Source organism: Xenopus tropicalis, chromosome 1 (genome assembly GCF_000004195.4).
Source record: "Xenopus tropicalis strain Nigerian chromosome 1, UCB_Xtro_10.0, whole genome shotgun sequence".
Lineage (NCBI taxonomy): Eukaryota > Metazoa > Chordata > Amphibia > Anura > Pipidae > Xenopus > Xenopus tropicalis.
The window spans coordinates 36,954,565-36,979,920 of NC_030677.2; the positions used below are offsets into that span (position 1 = coordinate 36,954,565).

At 40.6% G+C, this 25,356-nt stretch overlaps 2 protein-coding genes across 11 annotated transcripts in view; one reads left to right on the forward strand and one right to left on the reverse strand.

Moving 5' to 3' along the window:
- Window positions 1–3,930, forward strand: part of limch1 (LIM and calponin homology domains 1) — a 155,760-nt gene extending 151,830 nt beyond the window's left edge. For all 9 annotated transcript variants that reach the window (XM_004911217.4, XM_004911218.4, XM_004911220.4 and 6 more), the window contains one exon: window positions 46–3,930. In XM_004911217.4, coding sequence (XP_004911274.2) covers window positions 46–71 — 26 coding nt within the window. In that variant the 3' untranslated portion in view covers window positions 72–3,930. The remainder of the gene's footprint in view (window positions 1–45) is intronic.
- Window positions 3,931–14,172: 10,242 nt separating this feature from the next.
- On the reverse strand, window positions 14,173–22,608 carry phox2b (paired like homeobox 2B). 2 transcript variants are annotated; one of them, XM_012961623.3, is made up of 3 exons: window positions 18,349–19,299; window positions 17,363–17,550; window positions 14,173–15,936 (listed from the first exon to the last, which is right to left on the reverse strand). In XM_012961623.3, the coding sequence occupies exons 1-3, from the start codon at window positions 18,587–18,589 to the stop codon at window positions 15,484–15,486; spliced, it is 882 nt and encodes a 293-aa protein (XP_012817077.1). In that variant the 5' UTR covers window positions 18,590–19,299; the 3' UTR covers window positions 14,173–15,483.
- Between the last annotated feature and the right edge of the window lie 2,748 nt (window positions 22,609–25,356).

The window sequence follows — 25,356 nt, forward strand, 5'->3', positions numbered from 1 at the left end:
TTGCAGCTATTACACTGAAATGTCTTTTACCTTCCCTTTTTCCAGCGGCTGGCCACCCCACCCCTTTGTGATTCTCCCTGAAGCTATGAAGAACGTGTAAAGAAGATGACCCCGCAGTACTGTGTGGGCTGATTGCAGACAATCACGTGTAAAAGCAGATCCCTGCAGCACTTGTACCACTCATCTCATCTTCTGACAAAAACTGTTTGACGCTTGCCGGCCAATGAAACTTTTGGCTTTACATTTCAATTGCAGGATTTTATTTGCATAGCAGTGCTGATAGATCCTGCATTATATTTGCCAAGAGGCCGGACCCCCTGGCTTCCGCTGTTCCATGGCCGCAAATGGAGGGACTGTATTACAAGATAGACGTTGGACACTGTGCTTACTGAACTGTACACTACATGCTCTCATGTGCCTATTCAATTTAACATAAAGAAAAAATAAAGGTGCAAAGTATATTTTATTTGGTTTATAACCATAGGGCTGTGCAAATCTAAGCATAACAAAGGCAAAAACAAGTAATTGTAAGTTTTTGGCACTGCTGGTTTTTTTTTTTTTTTGGGAAGTGTCATTGCTTTGGCCAGATAATGTTGACTAATGTGTATCCAGTGTGTGATTGCAGCTTTACTCTTCATGCAGATAATAAAGCTTGGTCCAAGATTCTGTTTCAGTTTGGGCCACAAAATAACAGCTTTCTCTATAATTGGATCTAGAACAGCCATCGATTTGTAAGTTGAGATGAGGAATTCTGATCAGAAGCTTAATGGTAGAAATTATGTAGCACTACAGGCTTTGACTGTTATAGTATGTATTTGGTTTTTGTCCAGACAATGTAGAATTTGTACGTTCTGGGACAGTAATGGATAGATGGTGTGTCTGTCTGGCTCTGTAGCACACAAGGGGCCATATTTCTAGCGATGACAATGGCAGCATATAAAGAGAACCTCTAACCATTGCTGTGGCACAGACCGCTTGTATATTTACACTGAAGCACCGAGTCCGACAATAGTGCGGACACCTTCAGATGCCAAACATAGATCTAGTTCTACATTAAGATCTACAGGTGTTTGTTGGGAAGGGGGCATGTTAGACTCTATATTGTGTTACCTTTTGGTAGCGTATATAAAAAAGATTGTTTTGACTGATCTTCAGTGTGCCCATGTGTATGGTCATTAAAGTTAAATGGGCTTTGCACAGGCTATATTCACACTACATTTGCAGTAATTTTGTTTATCTAATGTATGTGCACTATAAGTGATGTGGGGACTGGGAAATGGTGTTGCGAGTAGCCACCCTGCAACGAAAAAACATCCTAAATCTGCATAGGGAAACACAAGGTGCATGCTTCTTAAGGGGCCTCTTGTAATATTTATTGAGTATATTTTGTAAATCACACCAGTCTTGTTAGCTCTAACCTGTTTGAAATACACAGCACCATGCTTTCTTGCAATTCTGGTGTAGGCTGAAGACCGTAACATTTGACAGGAGTTGATCACTTTAATAGGTAAATACAGAGCCTTAGAACTACTTGGTGTAGTTTCTCATTTCTGATTTAGGGAATAAAACCTGTAGTTTGGACATGTTCTCAACCCAGGCAGGGGATACAACTTACATATGGAAATGCAGGTTTTGGAGCCTTGCTTGTAAATAGAAACCACAGGGTGTGACTGAAAGGAGAGAACAGAACCCATAGTCTGGAACTGTATTTTCTGCAGCTTTGGTGAGGAATAGGATCTGTTGTGTAGGACTTGGAGGTTCTAGAACCCACAGGGGTAATCCAGAGGAGTTTTATTTCAAACCCTATGTACCAGATGGTCTTTGAGAAACACTGCTGAGAATTCAGAGTGGAGGTGGTTAGACGTGCCAGTTGGGAGAAATACTGCCTTTCCATAACTAAGGACAAATTGCTCTTTAATGCAACATTTGGGGAAGTTGTTCCTCACTAACACAAGTGTCTTGTGGCACAGCAGGAAGTCTGGGTTTAAGGGGTTAAAATGCGTATAATCGGGCATGTCCAAACTGAGACATCCCTCATTATCCCAGTTAAACATACAACTTCCTGTACTGCTGACAGCAAATGGCTGTGGGTGGGCGATGCTTGAATAGTTGCAATAACTCATGGGTCCAAGGTTGGGCATGCTTGTTGTATGTATGGAAAAATATTTAATAATTGTTAGCTAACAGAGCTGGTCCTCCTTGCTTCTTTAAGCATCCTCCATTATGCTACTAGTTACATTGGGCACCCAGGGCTCCTGACTGGAGGCTTGATTTGCCTAACCTAATATTAGTGTATGAATTTCATCCCTCACCTCCTCCCCCTGTTTCTGTGGACTAGAACTCGATGGCTAACCGAGGGTGCTGGGAATTGAATTTCCCACAAGTGATAAGTGCCACAGGTTTGGGAATGCCTGCCTTGGTGTGTATCAGACGTAGTACCATGTCTGTTTGACCTGTGTGCTTGTAAAAGGAAAACAAAACCTATATATTTTGCTGTTGTGTAAGCAATAATATTTTTCTATGTCTTCTTAAGTTAGAAACTATTTATTTAGGCCCTTGTTTGGTGTTTCTTGCATGTATTAAGCGCTAAATGTGACCCTGTATCATTTGATGGCCTGCTTCTGGTGTAGCCGCATATTTCACTACAACTGATGTAAACTACAACATTGAAACAGTGCCTTATTCACAAAGCTGTTGCAAACAGTCATAGGTGAGAGTTTTTATATAGCATCTACAAACAAAACAGCATTTCCTTTACGTGCCAGAGAGTCTTTCCAACCTGCTTCATTGACTTTGGCGCCCTCTCTGGCCCTTAAAGAGATTGCGAGTCTCATGTCCATTTTCAGCTCTGTAAATTTCATCAGATTTGGTCATTTGTGTCTTTGAGTGCTTTTGCAGAGTTGCTGGCATGCTTCTTGTTCCTGTGACTGTCATGTTTACACTTCGCATGGTGTCTGCAACAATATGAAACTTTATTCAGACATTGCACAAAACATGCACAATTTGTAAGAGCATTTTATAACAAGCAGGTGCTTTTCTTACCTGGTTTCGGAATCATCTGTATATAACCGTATGCTTTAGTAAACTCATAACCCATCCATACCTTTGTCCGATGGGGTTTGATATTTGTATGTACATTAACCAAAGTCAGCTGTTTGTGGTTTTTACAGAACACGTCAGAATTTAGCTGATACAGTCTAGGCACCAGCACAAATAGTCCAAAAAGACCTACGTGCAGTGGATCTGATGAGGACATTGTGGATCTATTTCCAACAAATACACTGCTTATATGGCTTAATCAGTCCCTAAGAGCCATGTGGGCTGAACCGAACAATTTAGAGATGCGAGCACGTGGCACAACGTGTGTCAGCCCAGTAGCCACGGGAGCTGCTGACTGCAACATACAGCAACACAGGGCTCAAGTCCACTCATGCTGTGTGAGGATTCAGCTCTAATTAGAATAACAGAGCTAACCTCTTTAAGCATGAAGGACAATCCTCTTCCGACGTAGTGAATAGAGGCCATTATGTGATGGCATTACACCGTGTTCCAGTCTTCAGTCTATTGTTGGCCTCTGTGACAGTGAACCAATAACAATGTTAGGCTAATCTTGTTATTGCAGTTCGAGAGAGAACTAATCTCTAAATGTCCCACAGAGTGTAAGATGTGTCTAACCGGACATGTTCTCCTATTACTTCACCCCTTTGTTTATCCGCGTGTATTGTAGGGTTATGTGATTTGGTACGGCGCATTCTGGCTTAACACGAGAACACATTCTCCTGTTCTCTGTGATTCTAATGTTCCACCCAAGCGTCACTTAACTGTTACCCATTGTATTTATTCTAAAATGCCTCTGGAAAATAGGAAAATGTTCTTGATGCAACAGCTTTTATAGTAAATGTATGTTTATAAATAAAATATTGGACAAACCCCATGATTCTGTGTGTTTCTTTGCATTTTTTATGCATTGTGTACTACAGGCTCAGCATTTGTGCCATATGCAGAGTAGTCTAACTCAGGGAGGGTTAACCTAACCTAACTCTATATAAGACAACAACAACAACTGTCACGGGTGGGACATCTCATACATTCTGCCCCTCGAAGGGCCCCATGATACAAAGAGTAATGGAGAAATGCTCTTTCTGTCCTCACTTAAACTGTTCTTGGGTGTGACTTGAACTGCGGCCTGATGTTTGACCCACTGACTGAACAGGAAATTTATTGGCCAGTTTGGCAACACATACTTGTAGACAATTTGGCATGTACAGACCCTGACTGCTGACAGATTGGTCACTTTTGTGCAGTAAATGTACATAGTGCTTGCATCTGCATTACTAACTGACTCTAATGTTTATTTAAGGGCTGTATGGTCCTGGTTTGTCAGGGTAGGATTAGTTTAAAAATGTCAGTATTTAAGGGTAATGGCATACTGTCTAGCTGTCACCAGTCAGAAGTGCCCTGACTGAGGCACATTAAGTAGTGAAAGGTGGACCTCTAAGCAAAAATGCCCAGTTGAGTGTATTTAATCAGAGGTTTGTCTGCCATTGCTCCATGTCCATCTGAGAAGGTACTCACCATTAAATATGGGGGTGGTAGGTGCCTTGTACATCATTGGCCTTAAGCTCATGTAAATCTTTAGAGCTTTGTGACCTAGAATTCTCTTTGGAAATAATGGTGTATCTCCTTACAATTACTATTGCCCAATCCAGTAGGAAATTATGAATGTCGTCGAGGAGAGTTTGGGTGCAGCAGGTGAAGGATGCATTAATGTACTGAGTAGAAAGATAAAACTGGCCATACACTTTAGGATTTTTAAAAGAAATTTTTGTTATCTTAGGACCACGCTGATCCTAAAACGATTGTTTAAAAGTCCGATTTGTCCATCAAAGAAAACAACCATTTCAAGCAATATTGTCTAGTTGAAGCTAGGGAAACTACCTGCATGACCTTGCAAACAATTGGACAATGGACACATTTCATTGTCAACACTGAAAATTTTCAAACCTCCCCGATCGATAATTTACCATGGTTTTGTTGGATCGCACTGAAATTGGTTTAGTTAAGGAGAAATCATTACATGTATGGCCAGCTTTTGAGAGATGAAATGGTGGTTGTGGTAAGGGGTAGACGAACAGGGGGATCTTCCTCGCACACCCTTAGCTCTCCAAAGAAATGTAGCGCTTGGCGCATACTGCTGGAGGGGTCGGCACCCTCCCAAAATTTAACATGCTTGATAAAGGGGTCACTTTGCCCCGAAACGTTGCACCTCCGCAATAAAGTTTTTTTTAAAGGGCTTGATCTGTTTGCAGCTCTGAGTGCCAGTGCTTTTGTTGCTACTTAGTTGTGGTAAGGGGACAATTATGAGGAATGGTTTGGTTTAGTTAGGTTAAACCTTGTTGGTACGGACACCATGGTAGAAAATAGGAGGTAAGTGAATGAGTAAAAATGAGAAGAGTAAGTGTGAAAAAGGGTCAAAGATTTGGATTGGATGGATAAGTGGGTTTTGGGGGAGTAAAACCTGTATTATAATGACATGCAGGAACTATCATCAGGGAGACATGATGTACACAATACTTTTTATAATGGCTGTGGACCTAGTGTCTGAGACTTCCCGGCAGTGGTGTGATTAGAAGTTACTGGGCCCCACAGCAAAATCATTTCAGACCCTCCCCATAGAGTTTTGGGACATTTTTCATAAAATTATAGTTAAACTGCTAATTATTCAGTTCTCACAATGTTCCCTTTACTTTATGACCAATTCTGATTCCTCCACATTTATGTTCCTTAATGATAAGCCTGTTTTTGCAAAAGGGCCTTGAGCTCCTTGTTATTAATCTAGCCCTGAAAGACGGAAGCAACTGTGTTACCTGTAATCAACATTTCCTAGGCCTATAACGTATAATGGGGTGATATATCAACTTTCAAATTTGAATTTTTTCCATGATTCAAGTTTGTTTTTTTTTTTTTTTTTGCTAAAACTCCAATAGCAAGTACAAACCCCCCAAAAACTTGAATGTAAAAAGCTTGTATATATAGATGTCAATTGGAGTTGTCTTAGGCAAAATAAGACAAGATTTTCGAGTTTTTTTTTTTTTTTTTTTAGTTTTTAAACAAATTAGAGGTATTCCAGTTTTTTTATTCAAACGAGTTTTCCATATTAAAAAAGCAAACGTGAGCTTTCTAAAAATGTGAGTTTATTAGAACTGGAAAAAAAACTCTCTAAATCACAAACTGGCAAATTGATAAATAAGCCCAATAGTGTGTCTGAACTCTGTTTATGGCAAAACATCAAGCCATGACCATTATACTCCTGCTTAGGGCAGTGGCACATGTGGAAATTAGTCGCCTGCGATAAATCTTTGTTACTGCGGGCGACTTATCAACTTGACATACCATCCCACCAGCAAGAATGTAAATTGCCTCTCAAGGAAACTTCAGGCGACTTTGGGAAATCATAGCGATGCGTACGCCATCCCACCAGGGATTTACATTCTTGCTGCTGGGATTACCGCAGTAAGGCGACTAATCCCATGTGTGCCACTGCCCTTACAGGTTAAAAACTTGTTGAATTTCTCACTTGAGAGCTGTACATTCCTGCCCCAGTGCCCCCACTCATTCTCAATCCCCTCTTCTCTAACAAACCTAGCCCTGAACCCTTGCATAAGGGAATGTGCCCATCTTTATGCCTATTGGGTCTCTGTTTCTGTGAGCAAATCAGGGCATTGTCCCTCTGACTGACTATCACACCATCAACATGTGGAGTACTTTTTTTTTTTATCCGTTATTTATGCCTTATAGAGATTACGATCTAAATTCCCTATCATATTTAAACACCGATTAACCCGCCTGTATGTTTTCCATATGCTGCAGACAATGCAGTTTTCTATATGCTGTCTACAGCCTACTAAGCCACACATGGGCGTCCGCAGAAAATTTTCCAAGGGGGGGCAAGTAAGCTAGCATCATCCTGCAACAGACAAATATATATATATATTTTTTGCAGGATGATACTAGGGGAGGCTAAAGATGGCCCATACACAGACTGACCTACAGCTAATGTGACACTTAGTGGATTCGCTGCTGGCGTAAAAAGTTAACCTCCCAACTACCTCTTGCCGTTCCCACTGACTCCCAGGGATACTGTACAAAAGTGCGGGTGGGGGTGTTTTTTTTTTTTTTACCCTAAAATGTTTAGTATGTAAAAGTATTCATACAAGAGATGGGAATATGAATAGTTAAGGGGCCTACTTGGAAAAATAAGTAATACAAAATTATAATAATAATAAAATTGTAGCCTCACAGAGCAATATTTTTTGGCCCCCATTTGAACTCTGTATAGAGGCAGAAGAGAGAGGCAAATTATTCAAAAAAATCAATTAGGAAGACCAATTGCAAAGTTGCTAGGAATAGGCCATTTTATAACATACTAAAGGTTAACTTAAAAGTGAACCACCCCTTTAGATGTGTTTATGTTAGTTTTATAGCAAGAAAGGCAGTGGGTACTGACTCCCCATTATATACAGTGAAACACAGTGGGTACGGATGGCAGATATTCAGGCCCTGGCACTATAACACTGGCACTGATACACAACATTGGCCCCACTGTAACTTACTATAAATGAACAAAACAATGACAAAAAAAAAAAAAATAGTAAACAACAACAAATATATAAACACACTGTGAGCTTTTTCAGAGGGAAAGAGTTAACTTACCCTCCATGTGTTAGGGTAGGGGATAGATTATAAATTATTATAGATGTCAGGTCAGGCAAAAAAACAATTTAATGTCAGCTGGTATAGTGCCCGTGTATAGCGCCCGTGTATAGCGCCCGGGTATAGCGCCCGGGTATAGCGCCCGCGTATAGTACCCGCGTATAGTACCTGTGGGATGAAAACTGCAGCAAAAGTTGAGAGTTGGTTCTTAGGTAAAGTTACAGCTGCAGATTCTTCTTTTCAGTCTTCATTTCTGTTTCCAGTTTGCAAAATCTCCCGATCCCTGTGTGCATCTGTGCTCTGATTGGTCAATTTTACTGTCTGTCAAGGAAGCTGTGCTCTGATTGGAGAATCCACAAGAAGAAAGATCCAATCGGAGCACAGCAAAACGGGCTTCAGGGGGACAGTGCAGAAACGGAGTAAGGTTTGTTTTTTTTTTTGGTTTTTTTTGCTACTTTTCCAGGGTGGGGCAAGTGCCCCCTCTTGCCCCCTTCTGTGGACGCCCATGAAGCCACACCTTCAAGCTGACATAATCAATTATGAAATGATCCACTGAAAGATGGCCTAACATACCTTCCAACATATGAATATCAAGACTTTCTTAGCCAGAGCCGCTCTTCCATACTATCCTCTTATCTGCTGTTCAACTCCACCCACTTACTAGTAAACTATCCCATCTTGGGGTATGCAGTTGGGCACTGTCCTGCCTTGAATGCTTAAAGAAGTTGATATCACTATGCCAAATAAAATTACAAGTGGAGTTAGAAAGACTTTTATATAAACAAAGGAAACCCCGCCAACAAGAATACCATTAGACAAATACAAACATAGATTTAGTGCCCCTTTAATGCAGTCATATCATTGCCCAGTTAGGATGGGAGCAAGTGACATTGTACAAAAAAAAGAAAGTGCCTGAAAGCCTTAAACACAAAGCACAGTCGGCTTTATTATAAAGTAGGGGCTGTGCCATGTCACTTGCTTGGAACAAAGAGGCCCCATCTTGAAGAGAACCAGACAAAACATCTCTGTCTGTCTCACAAAAGTTTCTAGCTGGCAAAAAACCCCAGACACAAGAATAGAATGCCATTCACATTTCTAATGCTTCATATATCGATATTAGCAGAGACTCATTGCGTGTGGCAGCAGATGGAAATGAAGCAGACAGCCTTGTTAATGGAGCACATATTCCAGGATTAAAGAACAACATCCATCATCTCGAGCAAATTGAATTAAAACTTAGGCCACTCTGTGTGGAGCATGAGCCAATTTCCCGCTGAAATTATGGCTCTTGGAACGACTCTGTGCTTAATGGTGCTTTTGCTGAGGAAGCCAATATGTAGTAATCACCTGTTTGGGATTTCAATTTAGCTCTTGCATTAAAAGCGAAACATGTGTAATCTTGAGATTATGTATTTGTCATTAATTTAATGCAAGCCATCACCACAATGCCTTCCATTGGCGGCATATTTCATGATAACCCAAGCAAATGCTCTCTGTAAGCATTTCTGTGCCAGATGAGCAGCATTTACCCTTTTGCTGCTGGTGAGACAATACTTGTGGTGTACCCTTCATTGCTAACTCAGCCAAACTCTGGTCTATTCACACACCCCCTTGGTCAGATTAGTGATCTGTGGAGACAGAATATAAAATCACACAGATTAACACTTTGCTTCCAAGGGTTTAAGTTTGAGTCCCACCTTTGATTTACGCAGGGGCCCACTTTGTGTGGTAACTAGATTATAGACAACATTGTATCAGCCATTCAGTTCTAAAAATATCTAGTTCCAAAATAAGTCTTTACCCCAATCTCAGGAGTACAGGTCAGACTGGTCAGGATACAGAGGCACAGCACGTGGGCTTCAGCTGATCCGTTGTGGCCACTACATAGTTTTCCCATTTTCCCATCCTGCTGCCCAGCAGCCTGTGGCATCTGTGCCAAACATGCCAGGTGTGTGTGTTGTGTACAATTAAATTGTTATCTCTACTGGGGCAGGGAATATTCTTTGTCAAGCCTAGCAGAAAAGCCAAGCACTCTATCAATACAGTAGAAAAAACACATTCCTCCCAGGTTCACTAATGCACAAGAAGGTTCAATTCTGTGTGAGAAGAGAGAATAGAAAGAGGCATCTGCCGTGTCTGTTATGTATATAAACATTCCCTACAGTTGTGTACCAATGCCCTCCAGTTACTCCAGTAAACTAATGACTTCTTCCATATTAAAATGATCAACTCAGGATAATTTTGTTTTTCTTTTTTCTTTTAATATTTTCCATTAAGTGGGAAAATAAAATCCCCTGCATTAAAACCTCATATCTATTGAAAGCTTTCTATGGCTACCTTCCTACTGATGTATTTCTATGAGGCCCACAAATCAAAGGTATAAGGCCTTACACTGGAAATGTTGTCCCTTTACAAAATGAAGGCGATTATTCTTCAAAAAATACAGAAGAATTTTCTTGCAGAAAACATTGCTATTTTCAAGATATGTGCTCAACCCAAGTTTCACAGTCATTACCCTTTAGGCTGGACTAGGAGTATAAATTAGAGCAAATCAGCATTCTGTCTGAATATTTGGGCCCCACAGTCAGGTCACTTAGGCACAGGAGTAATAAAGCCACACGTTCCTGTAAGGATATCAGTGTTCAGGAGAGTTGGATCATTTAGCAAAGAGCAGGCACTGATATTGATATTCAGACAAAGGAAACGTATGGTTTTAAGTGGCTCTATTTGTATTTTAATTGTGTTTTCATTCCCCTTCTAATTTCACCTCCTTTTTTACTTCCATTTTCCATCTCTTACTCCTCCCTCCTTTTCTTAACTATTGCAGTTTTATGCCCTTCTGCCACACTTTCTCCAGAAAGCTCCCTTGTGAGCAGCGTGGCTATGGAGGGTACGTATATTTATGTACACTTAGGAATGGCCTCTTAAAGGTTTTAAGAGCAAGGGATGATAGCAAATGTGCAGGTGAGGATGAGATGCCAGGTGGCTGCATAAACTGCAGATTCCCAAAGCCCTTGTGTTATTAATGATGGCTTAGAATTGGTCCAGGATAGGGATCATTTGGCCTGGATCCCTATCTCCAAAGGGGTCCATTGGTCAGGATATGATTGGGGAAACAAGTTTCAAGTCAGGGATATTCTTTTAGCCACCAGCTGTGTTTTACCTGCAATACCCAAAATCCTTCAGAATTAAAAAAATTAGAAAAGCCAGATGTCCGGCTGGAGGATACTTGTTGCTGTAGTTTTACAACAGCAGGAGGGCCACTCACTGGACAAACCCACTGTCTCAGATTGAGGCCTCATTTCATTGGATTGGGCCCCAGCCCTGGGTAATGGAAAGATAAAGCTATTTTAACAAGAAACAGCTGTCCCTTCTCACCCCCTAGGTTGAGATTTTTCTTGGGCTAAAACCTGCCTTCCTTTTCTCTTCTGTGCCATCTTAGGCCACTGTGTGCCATGTATGAGTGCCTCAGAGGTACAGAAAATGCACATGGTGAAGGGGTAGCAGGGCGGCCATATTGTGAGGTGGGACTATGTTTCTTTATTGTGGGGAAGGGTTTGCCTTCAGGATGGTTTTTATTGTTTTCATTATTTTTAATGGATTATATTTATTGTATACTGTACGTGGGATTAGTTTCCGACTTGTATTTGCGCTGTTCTTACTTGAAAACTGGTAGCGATTGTTAAAGAAGCAAGGGCGCCAATGTGTGCGCCTAGCACCACACTACAGCTTCCAGAAACTGGTCATCAATTAGTGCAATTCGTTCATAGAAATTTGAAACGCGAAGTGTATGTGAGGAACTGAATACTTATATTATTATCAGCAATATTTAGTTCTCACGGCGTAAAAGGGCGGATTATACCGCTAAATTACACAGAGCCCTTTCGTTCTATCGTGTATAGTTATGTCTCACCACAAGAGGGCGCTGAGTACCTTAACATTGCGCTGTGACCCTCTGGCGGCGCACTGATATACAGCAGAGCTGGGAGTCCCGCCGCAAGTTCCTGCAGCCCAATGTTCGCATTTATCCCAAAAGTCTCTGATTATTCCTATAATCTGCTAAACCCTTCACAAAGCAACTTTAACATTCGGTTTCACTATTATTATGGGAGAAATTTGTTCTTTTTCATGAAAGAAGAAGTGCATGCTAGGTTAACTGGTCTTTACCGTCGGTTTAGGCGCTATTATCCACCTGTTACGGCTGTATAAGTGGCATTATAATGCTGGGGTGAAAAAGTAGCTGTGGGCACAGTCTGCAAATGTATTGGTATAGTTAGCACTGGGAGCTGCCATAGTCCTCTTATATCAGCTGCAATGTGTGCTTAACTTCACTCTTCGTGGCTGTACGTAGCGCTGAGAGTTGTAGTTCTACAGCAGCATGAGAACAAATATACCAGTATATATATATATATGTTTCATATCAGGATATGCTTAGTTTAGCTAAAATTGCCAAGGTGTTACACCAGTGTCCTTTATGTGGGATCTGGTTAGGTTTAATTGGTCATTTTACTTGGTTTGGAAATACTGACGTATTTACGAAGAAATGCCAAAACTTTATATTTATATACTTTATATTATAGCTATGTAAAAATACAAATTATAAACTATTTATTTTACAAAATAAACAACCCTTTTGCTAAACTAAGCACCTCTTGGTATGAAATATAGATATATATATATATATATATATATATATATATATATATATATATATATATATATATATAATTAGTACACATGCTGCTATAGAACTGCAATTCCCAGAAGCTACTCCAGCCTTACTAGTGGGGGGGATGTTATAGCTGGGGTACCTGATGCTGCCTGTAACTGCTTATCTTGTATATACCCCATAGTAACAGAAAAGAGATTAGAGAGCAGCATTCAATGCTATTCTGTCTCTAAAAATACAGCACAGGCAGGATGAGAGAAGGGACACAGATCCACATCCCATAATAACCAAATATGTGCTGGATCCAACCCCAGTTTTTTTAATAAAATAAGTAATGCTGAGCCTGCATATCAGGGGGGTGGGGAGGATTTAGGGCATCTCTGCAGATTTTTGTGGCACTAGGGATAGGTGGCACGTATGTTTATACAGGTCTGTATCTATCTCTTTTTGTTTTTATTGTTAAATATGTATGCAAGTAGCCTTATATAAATGATCATTATATAGATATACACACACATTTATATGCGTACAGAGATGTGCATATTAAAGGGAATTCCTACTGAGAGGGGATATAGGTAACTATTTCTTTTGCTCCTATTAATGCAATAGAAAATAATTATTATTAATATAAGTAATATCCCTGATTAACCATTCCCAAGCAAACAGCTTGGGCAAATCCTTACCATTTTCACCCGGACAATACCACCTGCCCATGATCTGGGATTTAATATTATTTCTATTTCTTTCTGATAAGTTTTTAGCTGGAGGAGCAATATTTAAAATATAGTCCAAAAGTCATATATGTCATTAGCACCCATTCAACCTCACCACCCCTGCAGCCTAAGCAGAATGCACCCAGCCTGTGCCCAAATGATCCTATCATTGCGAGTGTCTGCGCATGTGGCGCTACCCGGGCTCCTCTCCGACTAACGGCAACAATTCAACTTGCTGCTCCTCTCTGTCTGGTATCCAGCCAATGTGGGGTCAATTGCTCTATTCATTTGAATGTATGCAAAGCTTAATTGATGCTAATCTTTCACTCTTCTGCTAATTGTATGTCCGTTCCTATCCATAGTCTCATTGCCTTCAAGTGTCTTCTCTGTCCCGGGAAATATCTGTGCCTGCTGCAAATACTCCAGAAATAGAAGAGATCTCAGATATAAAAATAATCCCTTCCATTTAAATAAAAGACACTGCCCAGTGTCAGAGGCAAAGAAGATATACAAAGGCTATAAATATATACATCTGTATGAAATATTTATATTAAGTGTTTTCTACTGAAGAAGCCACTCAGATGAATGGTGAAATATTTTTCATAATATTCAGAAAGTCCAGTTGCTTTAGACTTATTTCTACTAAATACTATTTTAGTAGAGTAATTTGGCACAGCTACATTTTAAACCAGTAGAAAGACCGTATTTTAATTTGGTTTAATGAATAGCATTAAATCCAATGCATTTTGGTTGCGCTTAGCGGCAGCTACAGATCAGAGCCGCAAAATCTTTTTATTTCATTTCTAGTAGGAAGTCTGAAAGCAGAGATTTTTGTTACTAAATTTTATTTGAAAATTCCCCACTGTGGAAAAATATGAACTAAAACAAATTTCAAAATCTCGTACACATATTTACTGATATAAAAAAGTACCTTTCTTATAGTGACCGTGTTAAATCCCCTAGAAATGTATAAAATATTCAGCCAACACTATCAAATGCAAATATAGTTTTAAAAGCTTACACTAAAATTCATTAATAATATTTATAATCTTACACTGACACAAAAAAAACAGATTCTTTACATTTTTCATTTTTATTATCAACAATCAGTTTTAATGGCACAATTTTGGAGAAGAAAAAAACCCAAAAATCAAAGCGAAATGCACATGTAAAAAAAAATGGGATTCATTAAATAGAAGCATTCATTATAACAACATATAAATAACTTTAGTCCAGAACATAATTTATGGATATTCTGCCCCCCACCATTTCTAACGGGAAGAAATAGACAACATGCAGAGTGTAACAAAAATAGAAAGGTATGTTTTGTTGTGAAATCCAGCTTCATTGAACGAAACAAGGAAACAAACAAACGAACAAACAAACAGACAAACGAATTGAACCCATAAAATCCTTATATTTTTTCTCATTAGACACAAAGCAGACTAGAGGGTTCGGCATGACTTACTTCCAACAACTGGAGACAATTTGTACTTATATTAACACTATACAACTGCCACGTTACAGGGCTGAAAAGGACACAGAAAATAGAAAGCATACCTCTTAACATCCAACTAATATCTACAATTTTTGTTGTGCCTTTTTAAAAAAAATGGTTTAATTTGCTTGAATCAATGTAATAAATAAATACAACCATCGTCGATGTACAGATTCAGTAGGAAAAAAGACAGACCCCACCCGTAATGCAGTGCAATTTTTAGATGAAGATTTTGTAAAATTCCCTAAATATTTATTGGAGAAAATACATATTTGTGGGCAATTTTCAATTTACAGTATAAAGATGGGATTTTTTTTTAGTTGTGTAATGCATCTGTTTGTCAGAATCCTGTCCCTAAATCTTTTGTGTTTTTACACTTCCCAGCATTCCCTCTAGTAATGCAAGCTGGAAGTTGTAGTTCTACAACAGCTGGAGGAACAAGACATTGACATGCGATTGCATCGCTCCCCAAGCCAAGCAGCTAGAAACCTTAGAGAATGGCTCTTTCTAGATACAGTGTACCCGCTGGCTTCCCGTGCTCCCCCCATCTTTACTGAACCACTTGCTGTAGAATGACCATTTGTTCTTAATAAAAACCTTGGGCTTCTTCTTAGATGAGATCTTCATCTCGGGAACCATGATTTTGTGAGTTATGGAGTCCACAATTGTGGCTCTAAGAAGCCACCAGCTTCCTGTATGCGGCCGTCAGTTTCACTGCTTTGAAGAAGGGAACCGATGTCGAGGGTCCATCTCACCAGGAAGGTTGCGGGCAGGCCTGGCCCGTGTCAATGTTACTCTCAGTGTTCTGTTTCTCACTAAGCACAAGAGCAAGGGCCATGTAGCTAAGAGGACTAGTACTGTTACTCAGAAGGATAAGGCTGGGGTAGAGTTCAGAACATGCTCTTGACTAGAGTGGCTTTGGTGCTGTTGGGTCTCTGCAGAGAAGATAAGACACTGGCGAAGGGGCCTCCTAAGGAGTCAGGGATGGAGGTGATGGTGCCACCTGGCCCAGTTGCCCAGCCTTGTGGTCCACCTGAAACTCCTACAACCGATGCTGATGTTAGGCTTCCAGGCCCTGGCACCCCAACCTTGCCTGGCTCCTGTGGGACCCCATTTCCTTGTGCCCCGCTAGGACTTGGCCCTCCACCACAGCTGGGAGTGGGGTTCGGGTTGTTCCCAGGCCCACCAGTGCTGTCAGGGTCAGCGCTCTTGGAGTCCTTGCTCTCTTCGTCCCGTGAGGAGTCGGATTTCTTGCCTGAGGAGCCATTCTTGGCAGCTGCTGCCGCCGCTGCTGCTGCTCTTTCCTGCTTCCTGAACTTGGCCCTGCGGTTCTGGAACCAGACCTGAGATAGAGGAAACAAATGGGGGTTAGATGGTGCAAAGCAAGCCATGTAGATAGAGGCTATGGATTATTTCCGATACATAATGTGGGGAGAATGTCCAATATTGAAGAGGGAAGTCATGGAACATTAAATGAATATTCTATTTTTTGTGGTTAAATTATCTGTACTTTGGCTTTTTGTTAAATATATTCCAGTGGTATCTTAGCATCTGGCTGCTATGGTCAGGGACCCTGGCAACCAAACAGTTTTATATTGGGATTTATTGTTCATATAACCAGTGCCTTGTTGCTAAGGCATGGGATCCTGGCAACCAAACAGTAGCTCCTGTGGTGCCTCCCACACCATCTCTACACATGTACATACACACAGACTTAATGCTTTTCAAGGTACCACCCACCTCACGGGGATGCTGGCAGCTGGAGGCATTAGAGTATGTAGTAGTATTTAGGAAAAGGGGAGTGACACAGATAGGGACAGGCCTGGAGTCATACAGGGAGGAGGCTGCCGTGCCGATGGGGAGAAAGAGAAAAGCTATTCAGCATGACAATGGCAGCGAATGAGTCTGACAACAATCAGCCAGGAGTCACATAGAAGAGATAGAGAGGAGCAAGTGACAGGAGTAATGAGAATAGAAGGAATAAAGTAAGGAGAAGGAGAGAAGTGAAAGGAATTAGTTGGGATAGTGGGTGGGAGGCAGGAATTCCAGCAATGCCCCATACAGGGAAAGGCAGGGAGACAGGGACAATAAGGACTGGTCGTTAGGGAGAGGGACATGTACACCCACCTGCCTTCCCTCTCCTACTGACTGCAGCAGCCACCCAACCACCCAGCACAGACCTCTGTCATACTGCTATGTACTTGGGGTATCCTATATCTGCTATATTCCTATATACAGGGGTGTCCTATACCTGTAAATATCTGTATACAGTAAGTCAGGGTTATATCTATAATTATCCCTATGTGCCGGGGGTACATCTGTACATTTTACTACATACTATATATATGTCTGTAATACTGCTGTATAATGAGGCTTATATATATTTGTCAAATTTCTATATATGGAGAGTATCATTAATCTTATTGCTGTATACTAGGAGTGTCATACAATATATGTGTAATATTCCAGTATTCTGGGGCTATGTCTGTCATGTTCCTGTACAGTGTGATTGATAGATATTCCTGTGTTCTAGGAATGGAAATATGAATACATACATAATTAAGCATCTATATTTATATTATATTATGTGTAGCTACCTGTTTATCCACTAATGTTTAGTCTATTATTCTATCTATGTATCTGGTATATTAGCTTTACATTTAAGAAATAAATCAAAATGATATAGTATGACGTTGCATGTGAACCTGTACAGTATGGCCAGTAACATGGATATAGTATTATAGGGAGAATAAACCCTTTGCTCTTTACCTGCACTCTGGCCTCTGTCAGGTCTATCTTGAGTGCCAGCTCCTCGCGGGTGTAGATATCAGGGTAATGGGTCTCTGCAAATACCCTCTCCAGTTCCTTGAGCTGTGCGCTGGTGAAGGTGGTGCGTATCCTTCTCTGTTTCCTTTTCTCATTCAGCCCGCCGTGATCAGTAAATAGCTTGTAAGGAACTGTCAATTAAAGAGTAAAACGAATTCCACTTATAAATAAGGCTCAGACTAAGAAAAAAATATTATTTCGTTCAAGTACAACACCCCCAAACGAAATGTACAAAGTAAAGGTATTAGGCACTTGTATTACGGTATTAATAATGTGTTTGTGCCAAACTAGGTCCCAAAAGAAACAGAAACATTTCTAGAAAGGCAGTAGTAGTAAAAGCATTACATTATGGTTAAATACAATTGTATATAATATATGTAAACATATCTAAACAAAAGCAATACAATTTGTTAAATACAATTATATATATGTAAATAAATTTAGATAAAAATGATAAAAAATAGAAATAAACGTCTCCAAAAACCAGTGAAACTTTGGATCCTATAGTGCCCTGGAACCCCTAACTACAGTCCTGAAGCAAAGTGAGAGGAGCTGCAGCCCCTGCGGCAGCCCAAGTGGCAGGATTTTAGGACAGTGCCAGTGATGAGCTCCCCTCTCGGCTTATTGAATTATTTCCCAAGCTTTGTGCGTCTGATCGCCCAGTAAATAAATTATGCCTATCATTTTGGCAGCTTAAGATAATTTTGTTGGCGGTTCGGGTGTGACTAGGATAGTGTAACCCTGTAAGTGAATTACTCCTCGCCTACAATCGCTCCTAACGTGATAAATTCTTTCATTTGTGTAAGCAAATTTCGTTTGGTAAATACTAAACACATTTCCATTTTCAAATGTAATCAAGGCTTTTCCTCCTATATAGAAGAAGGGGAGATGCTGCTAGGACTTGGGAGAGATGGGAAGAGAGTGCTTACCTGCTGCATACGGGCTGCCCTGGTGGTCTCTGAGAGTGCCGAGGCTGCAGGATCCAGGGGTAAGGGACGGGCAACCTGAAGTGGCCCCAAAAGTGGTCCTGATAGGATTATACTGGAAGCCACTGGCTTGGCTGCATGAGCTGAAATCAGCGTAGGCTGAGGCCAGGCTAGAAGTGTCCATGCCAGCCATGCAAGACTCATAGGCGGAGGAATTGAGGTAAGAATATTCCATTTTATACATTGAAGTGGCTCTGGAAGTGTCACCCTGGAGGTGGCTGCAGAGGAAACACTGGAGGAGCTGAGGCTGAAGGCTCTGGGAGGAGATGTGCTCTGCTGTGTGCCTGATTCAGTACTGGCCTTCTTACTTGCTGCAGAGCCCAGTTTTATGAAAAAGCCTCCTATGAGCTGCCTCGCCTGGGGTCTCCAGAGCATAGAGTCCTCATAATAAACTTGGCTCTTTCCACTTGGACAATAGCAAAGCGGTTGGTCTTATTGCTGGTGCTTTTTACATGACAATAACTCATCAGTCTATTGGGCTGCCACTGGGGGGACCGGGCTGTCCAACCTCCCTATCATTGATTCCTGCATCTCTAATTAGTGCCTGAATAAAATGTGCAATAGAGAGCAGTGTAGGGAAAAGCTGAATTACTCACACTTTGGGGATGTTTTGGTCACGTTTGTACTTACAAGCAGTGCAAGGGTTAAAAGGGTACTGAAACTCCCCTTTCATTTCCATGGTATTTGCTCAGTTTTAAGTGGTAATTTGACCAGAGGTTTTTTTTTTTTTAAATGGTCAAAACCAAATGTTATTTCAAGTGATATTAGTGCTTATTAGACCCGATACAACTGGAATGTAAAACTGCAACATATCTACACTGAGCTATTCATTTATTTTAAAAATTATAATAACCCCTTGCTAAAATTAACACGTACAATTAATATTAGCACTTGTGCTGCTGTAGAACTACAACTCTCAGAAGCCACTTCAGCCTTGCTGGTGTGGTGGAAGTTGGCATGCTCTGCAACATTAGGTATAGAGGGCTTGCTGTGTAGGTGTGTATATATATATATATCTATCATCTGTCTGTCTGCCTGCCTGTCTGTCTATCTCTAGAAATGTGAAATGGTGCTTTATGTATATATTGTAAAAATGTGCAGTGCTGATTATGCAAGTATGCCTATATAAATGACCATAATATACAGTGGATTATATACCCCCTTCTCTGGTAATTAGGGCTATTAAAAATCACTGAGGGGTTCCGTGACCATATAAAAGAATGAGGCCTTACAGAACCTTCAGTTGATTCCTAATAGCCTTATACATTTTAGCAGGTGGCACATTATGCTTTATAATCTAATTTATAACAATATTTTAACTGATGGATTTAAAATTTAGGATTGTACCACACAGCTTCTCTAATAATTCCACTCAAGTTTAATTAACCATTTTATACCATGCCCAAACAATCTAACCAGCTCCGATACTATTCACTTTCACTCATCCACAACTCCCTGCACCTTCCCTATCATGCATGACGTCCATTACAACCCCATTATTGAAGTTTCACTGGTGCCTCCTCCCAATATATCCCACCAGCTTCCCTTTCCCACTTAGGCACGACTCGCAGACATTCAGTGTAATTTCCAGTACCAACATTTCCTTGATCTGTAGTTAATGTTTTACTTGTTGCTTGTGTTTTCCCTCTCCGGAGGCACAAAAATCCATTGCTATAGCACCTTAATGTTAAATTATAACACCCAGGGCCTCCATTCTGACATTTGTATAACTAAAAGCATTAGATCCACTTTCTGTACACAGGAGGTGCTCAGGCTGCTGCCCAAAAAACTTGCCCCCCTCTCCCCTGTGCTAGTGGTACTGACGGGGTAGTTCCTCTCTCTGTCCCTGACCTAATTGTACTCCTTTATTGATAGACCGTGTCTCCCCCTCCTTCTCCTCCTCCCATACCACTTAACAGGCAGATCGCTTCTTCTTTTTCCTTCTCAATATTTTTGTAATTCCCTAGTCCCCCACCCTGTGTAGTTTACCAGTGTTTCTTTGATCTCCCCCCATAATAGTTAACTATTGGATCATTTCTTCTGTCTCACCTATTTGTAATGCTGCCAGGCTCGTTTACCTATCACCGGCTCCCAACTACTTTTAACTACAACAGGTCACCAATACTAAGTAGCTTTATGCCAGACATGCTGCATTGGCTATGGGGAGGGTCTCACTATGATGCCGGACAGAGGAACAGACAAAAAACAGCAGGGAACTGTCATTCTATTTATGATGGTAGGACATAGATGATGCATACTCCTGTCCCTTTATGTTATAAACTGTGCTTTCTGGTATCATAATGCGCTGTTTATAAGGTTATAATTTACAACCTGGGTCCATTGAGGAATGTTTAACTTGTATATTATATATACATAACATCCTACAGAAATGTGTGCATTGAAAGGGATTTCTGTTAAGCTGGGTATTTCAGTGATAACTTTATTTTGCCCCTATTATTGCAATAGAAAATAATTATTAATAATAAAATCCCTGATTAACCATTCCCAAGCAAACAGCTTGGGTGAATCCTTACCAGTTTCACCCTGACAATACCACTTGCCCATGATCTGGGATTTGATACAATTTCTATTTCTTGCTGACAAGTTCCAGGTGAGAATATAAGTTTTTAGCTGGAGGAGCAATATTTAAAATATAGTCCAAAAGTCATATATGTCATTAGCACCCATTCAATCTCACCACCCCTGCAGCCTAAGCAGAATGCACCCAGCCTGTGCCCAAATGATCCTATCATTGCGAGTGTCTGCGCATGTTGCGCACCCCCGGCTCCTCTCTCCGACTAACGGCAACAATTCAACTTGCTGCTCCTCTCTGTCTGGTATCCAGCCAATGTGGGGTCAATTGCTCTATTCATTTGAATGTATGCAAAGCTTAATTGATGCTAATCTTTCACTCTTCTGCTAATTGTGTGTCCGTTCCTATCCATTGCATCTCTGCAAGTGTCCCCTCTGTCCGGGGAAATATCTCTGGCTGCTGCAAATACTCCAGAAATAGAAGAGATCTTAGATATAAAAATAATCACTTCCATTTAAATACTGCCCAGGAGGTAAAGAAGATATACAAAGGCTATAATAATAAGATTTATATTAAAAAGTGTTTTAAAAAAGAAATATGGGACAACCCCATTTTAAACTAGTGGAAAAGAATTTATTTTCATTTGGTTTAATCAGAAGTATTAAATCCAAATGGTTGCTGGTTGCGCTTTGCGGCAGTTAGCGTTTGGAGCAGTGAAATCAAATGTTTCCTTTTATTTCATTGCTGGTAAAAAAAACCTGAGAATAAAGATTTTAGTTCCTAAATCTTGTTTAAAAATTTGCAGGGTGGAAAAATATGAGCTAAAACAAATTCCCATTCATGTATTTGTTTTAGAAAACAGATCTAAAATACACAATGTTAAATCCTCTTAGGAATGTATAAAATACAAATACATTCAGTATAGAATGAAATTTGTTAAAAAATATGTAAAATTTTACATTGAGACCAGAAAAACAGATTCTCTAAATTTTTCATGAAAGTGAGAGGAGCTGCAGCCCCTGCGGCAGCCCAAGTGGCAGGATTTTAGGACAGTGCCAGTGATGAGCTCCCCTCTCGGCTTATTGAATTATTTCCCAAGCTTTGTGCGTCTGATCGCCCAGTAAATAAATTATGCCTATCATTTTGGCAGCTTAAGATAATTTTGTTGGCGGTTCGGGTGTGACTAGGATAGTGTAACCCTGTAAGTGAATTACTCCTCGCCTGCAATCGCTCCTAACGTGATAAATTCTTTCATTTGTGTAAGCAAATTTCGTTTGGTAAATACTAAACACATTTCCATTTTCAAATGTAATCAAGGCTTTTCCTCCTATATAGAAGAAGGAGAGACGCTGCTAGGGTTTGGGAGAGATGGGAAGAGGGTGCTTACCTGCTGCATAGGGGCTGCTCTGGTGGTCTCTGAGAGTGCCGAGGCTGCAGGATCCAGGGGTAAGGGACGGGCAACCTGAAGTGGCCCCAAAAGTGGTCCTGATAGGATTATACTGGAAGCCACTGGCTTGGCTGCATGAGCTGAAATCAGCGTAGGCTGAGGCCAGGCTAGAAGTGTCCATGCCAGCCATGCAAGACTCATAGGCGGAGGAATTGAGGTAAGAATATTCCATTTTATACATTGAAGTGGCTCTGGAAGTGTCACCCTGGAGGTGGCTGCAGAGGAAACACTGGAGGAGCTGAGGCTGAAGGCTCTGGGAGGAGATGTGCTCTGCTGTGTGCCTGATTCAGTACTGGCCTTCTTACTTGCTGCAGAGCCCAGTTTTATGAAAAAGCCTCCTATGAGCTGCCTCGCCTGGGGTCTCCAGAGCATAGAGTCCTCATAATAAACTTGGCTCTTTCCACTTGGACAATAGCAAAGCGGTTGGTCTTATTGCTGGCGCTTTTTACATGACAATAACTCATCAGTCTATTGGGCTGCCACTGGGGGGACCGGGCTGTCCAACCTCCCTATCATTGATTCCTGCATCTCTAATTAGAATTTAATACCGCACCATTACGCACCAAGCCTCCGTCCTCCCATCTATGCAGCTCTCCTTGCCCTTTAATTCAATCACACTCTTTGCAAATAATGAAAGTTGGGTGACGATTTTCCCTGATCCAATTTCCCCACCAGCTTTTTAAGCCATTTTAACCGATCGCTTATACCTTGGGCAATAAATGGAGATGCTGTGCCTCTCTCCTTCCCCTTGCAGGGCTGATGTCAGACTTAAAAAAGCCATTTTGTGCACTCCTTGTGCGCTCGATTTCACTCCCTTCCGCCCCCACCCTACACCAGGCGCATGTGATGGCAGAGGGACTGGCACCATTCAGCACCATGGTCAGGGCACTCTCCTCCACCTGCTGAGGCGCCGCGTGCACCCAACTCCCTGCTCCATTGCAAGGTACCCTCCTACTGCATAGTAAGTCTGCACCGCTTCACACTCTCTGTGTCTAACACCATAACACACAAACATATATGTAACAAAATACATGCTAATATGATTGGAATCACAGTATATATATATTATATAGTGTTCACTCGTATATGTATGTTTATATTATCTTAAATACACAGTGTACACATACAGATACTTTCAGAGACACACTATAAACACACAGAAACAGAAACATTGCCTTTAATTCAAATACTAAAACAAACATTCTCTTTGCTGCTCACCAGATATTCTTGCTAAACATTATACGTGAACTTGTGTTAAAATTTCAGCTATTTGTTTTCTCATGGTGTGACTGTATGTGTGTGTGTGTAAAGGGTAAAATTGTAATAATAATGTAAAGAAAGAAGAGATATTTCCAGATATCAGTAAATCCCCCCTTGAAGATATATTTTTTAGAATTTTCAAATAAAACGATGCCCTAAAAATAATTTTATTATACATATTATACACATACTGTACATTATAAATGTTACCAAATATTTCTTTATCCCTCACTCAAAATTGAGTTTAGGGATATTTTCCTTAAATAGATATGCCATGGTTTATAAACACATATATAAATATGCTAAGGTAAAAATGTGTAAGGTAAAAAAACAGTACCCTGCTGTTATTTGTCTGTTCCTCTGTCCGGCATCATAGCGAGACCCTGTGTGTGTGTTAGTTTGTGTGAGTGCCAGTTTGTGTGAGTGTGTGTGTATGTCTGTGTGTGGGCACAAATATACAATTAGCTTTGCTGATTCTAGAAAGAGATTATTCCAAGGAACAGTAATAACCATTTGGTCGATTTATTGGACAACAAAAATGAATAAATCGAACAAATATTTGGGTTTATTGTCCCCATTATTATTTTTATATATTTCCTTTGCTTTATTTGGCAAAAACCAGGCCCACGCAAGAGGGTAATTGTTCCAGATACAGAATAAAGCAACAAATGACATTTGTAACATTATTGCACCATAGCCCTGTTTATCTTTTTTTTATATTCCTATCTAAGGTAAGGCTGGAAGTATGCCACAGTTTAGTGCTTTTCATTCCATTCAAAAATCTGCACAAATATATTATAAATATGGTGGAATTGCTTTCTCCTGCTTGCTCTGATTCATATGTCACTGGAACACCATATATTTGTTTATAATTTGTTGCTTAAATTGCCATGCAAAATACAGGGCTCTTTGTGTTCACCAGAGGGTCCTGGGAGGCGGAAAGCATTGATTATTCCCCTAATTTCCCCTTTACACTATTTCATTTTTGCAATCCTTAAGACTCAACTGGGGAAGTGCAATATATCTAGATCTTGACTTTCCCTTTCCCCCCAGTAACCAGTGAATGAGACTTTCTTTAGAGAAGGATCCTTGTAAACGAAGGCAGCGTATTTTACATGATGCTAACATGTGGATAATTAGTTTTCCTGCATTCATTACCCCCCTTTATGTGGTCTGTAACAAGTGTATAATTAAAGTAACTAAGCCATAAAGACTTAATGAGGGGATTAACTGTGTACAGTATTTACCATCGTAATTCAGAGCTGGAGTCAATAGACCAAACAAGCACAGTAGGCAAGAAGTCGAACTGCGCGCTGTTTTATTGCATGTGACAAAATAAAGTACTTGATTAAAAACAAAGATGCACTTTTGAGCCACAATGAGCCATAATTTTAGCAATCAGTAGGTCCCCCTCTGAGAGTTTTATGGCACAGGCTAATAGCTTTATTGCAGCACAATGTGGATTTGATAAAGAACAAATGCTTGGTGGCTGCTGGTGGGCAGCATGGTGGCAGCAGTGGGAGAAAATAAATGGGAGCAGGGGTTTTGATGACAAATAGCTGGACTCTTCCCGGCCTTTGTGTTCCCTTTCTGGTGGCCAGACAGGAGAGGAGAATGGCGCTGCTAACATCAGTCTTTTCGGAGCTTGTGTATAAAGGTCTGGAAAGACTGATGGGATTCCGAGCACACTTACAGCACTGATTTATCTCTG

Excerpts from the sequence above, each read along its gene's own strand:
- phox2b (XM_012961623.3), bottom strand. The coding sequence starts at position 18,589 with ATGTATAAAATGGAATATTCTTACCTCAATTCCTCCGCCTATGAGTCT. Across the intron at positions 17,551-18,348 it reads GGGCAGCCCGTATGCAGCAG|TTCCTTACAAGCTATTTACT; the intron begins GTAAGCACTCTC and ends TTTAATTGACAG. Across the intron at positions 15,937-17,362 it reads TGACAGAGGCCAGAGTGCAG|GTCTGGTTCCAGAACCGCAG; the intron begins GTAAAGAGCAAA and ends CCTCTATCTCAG.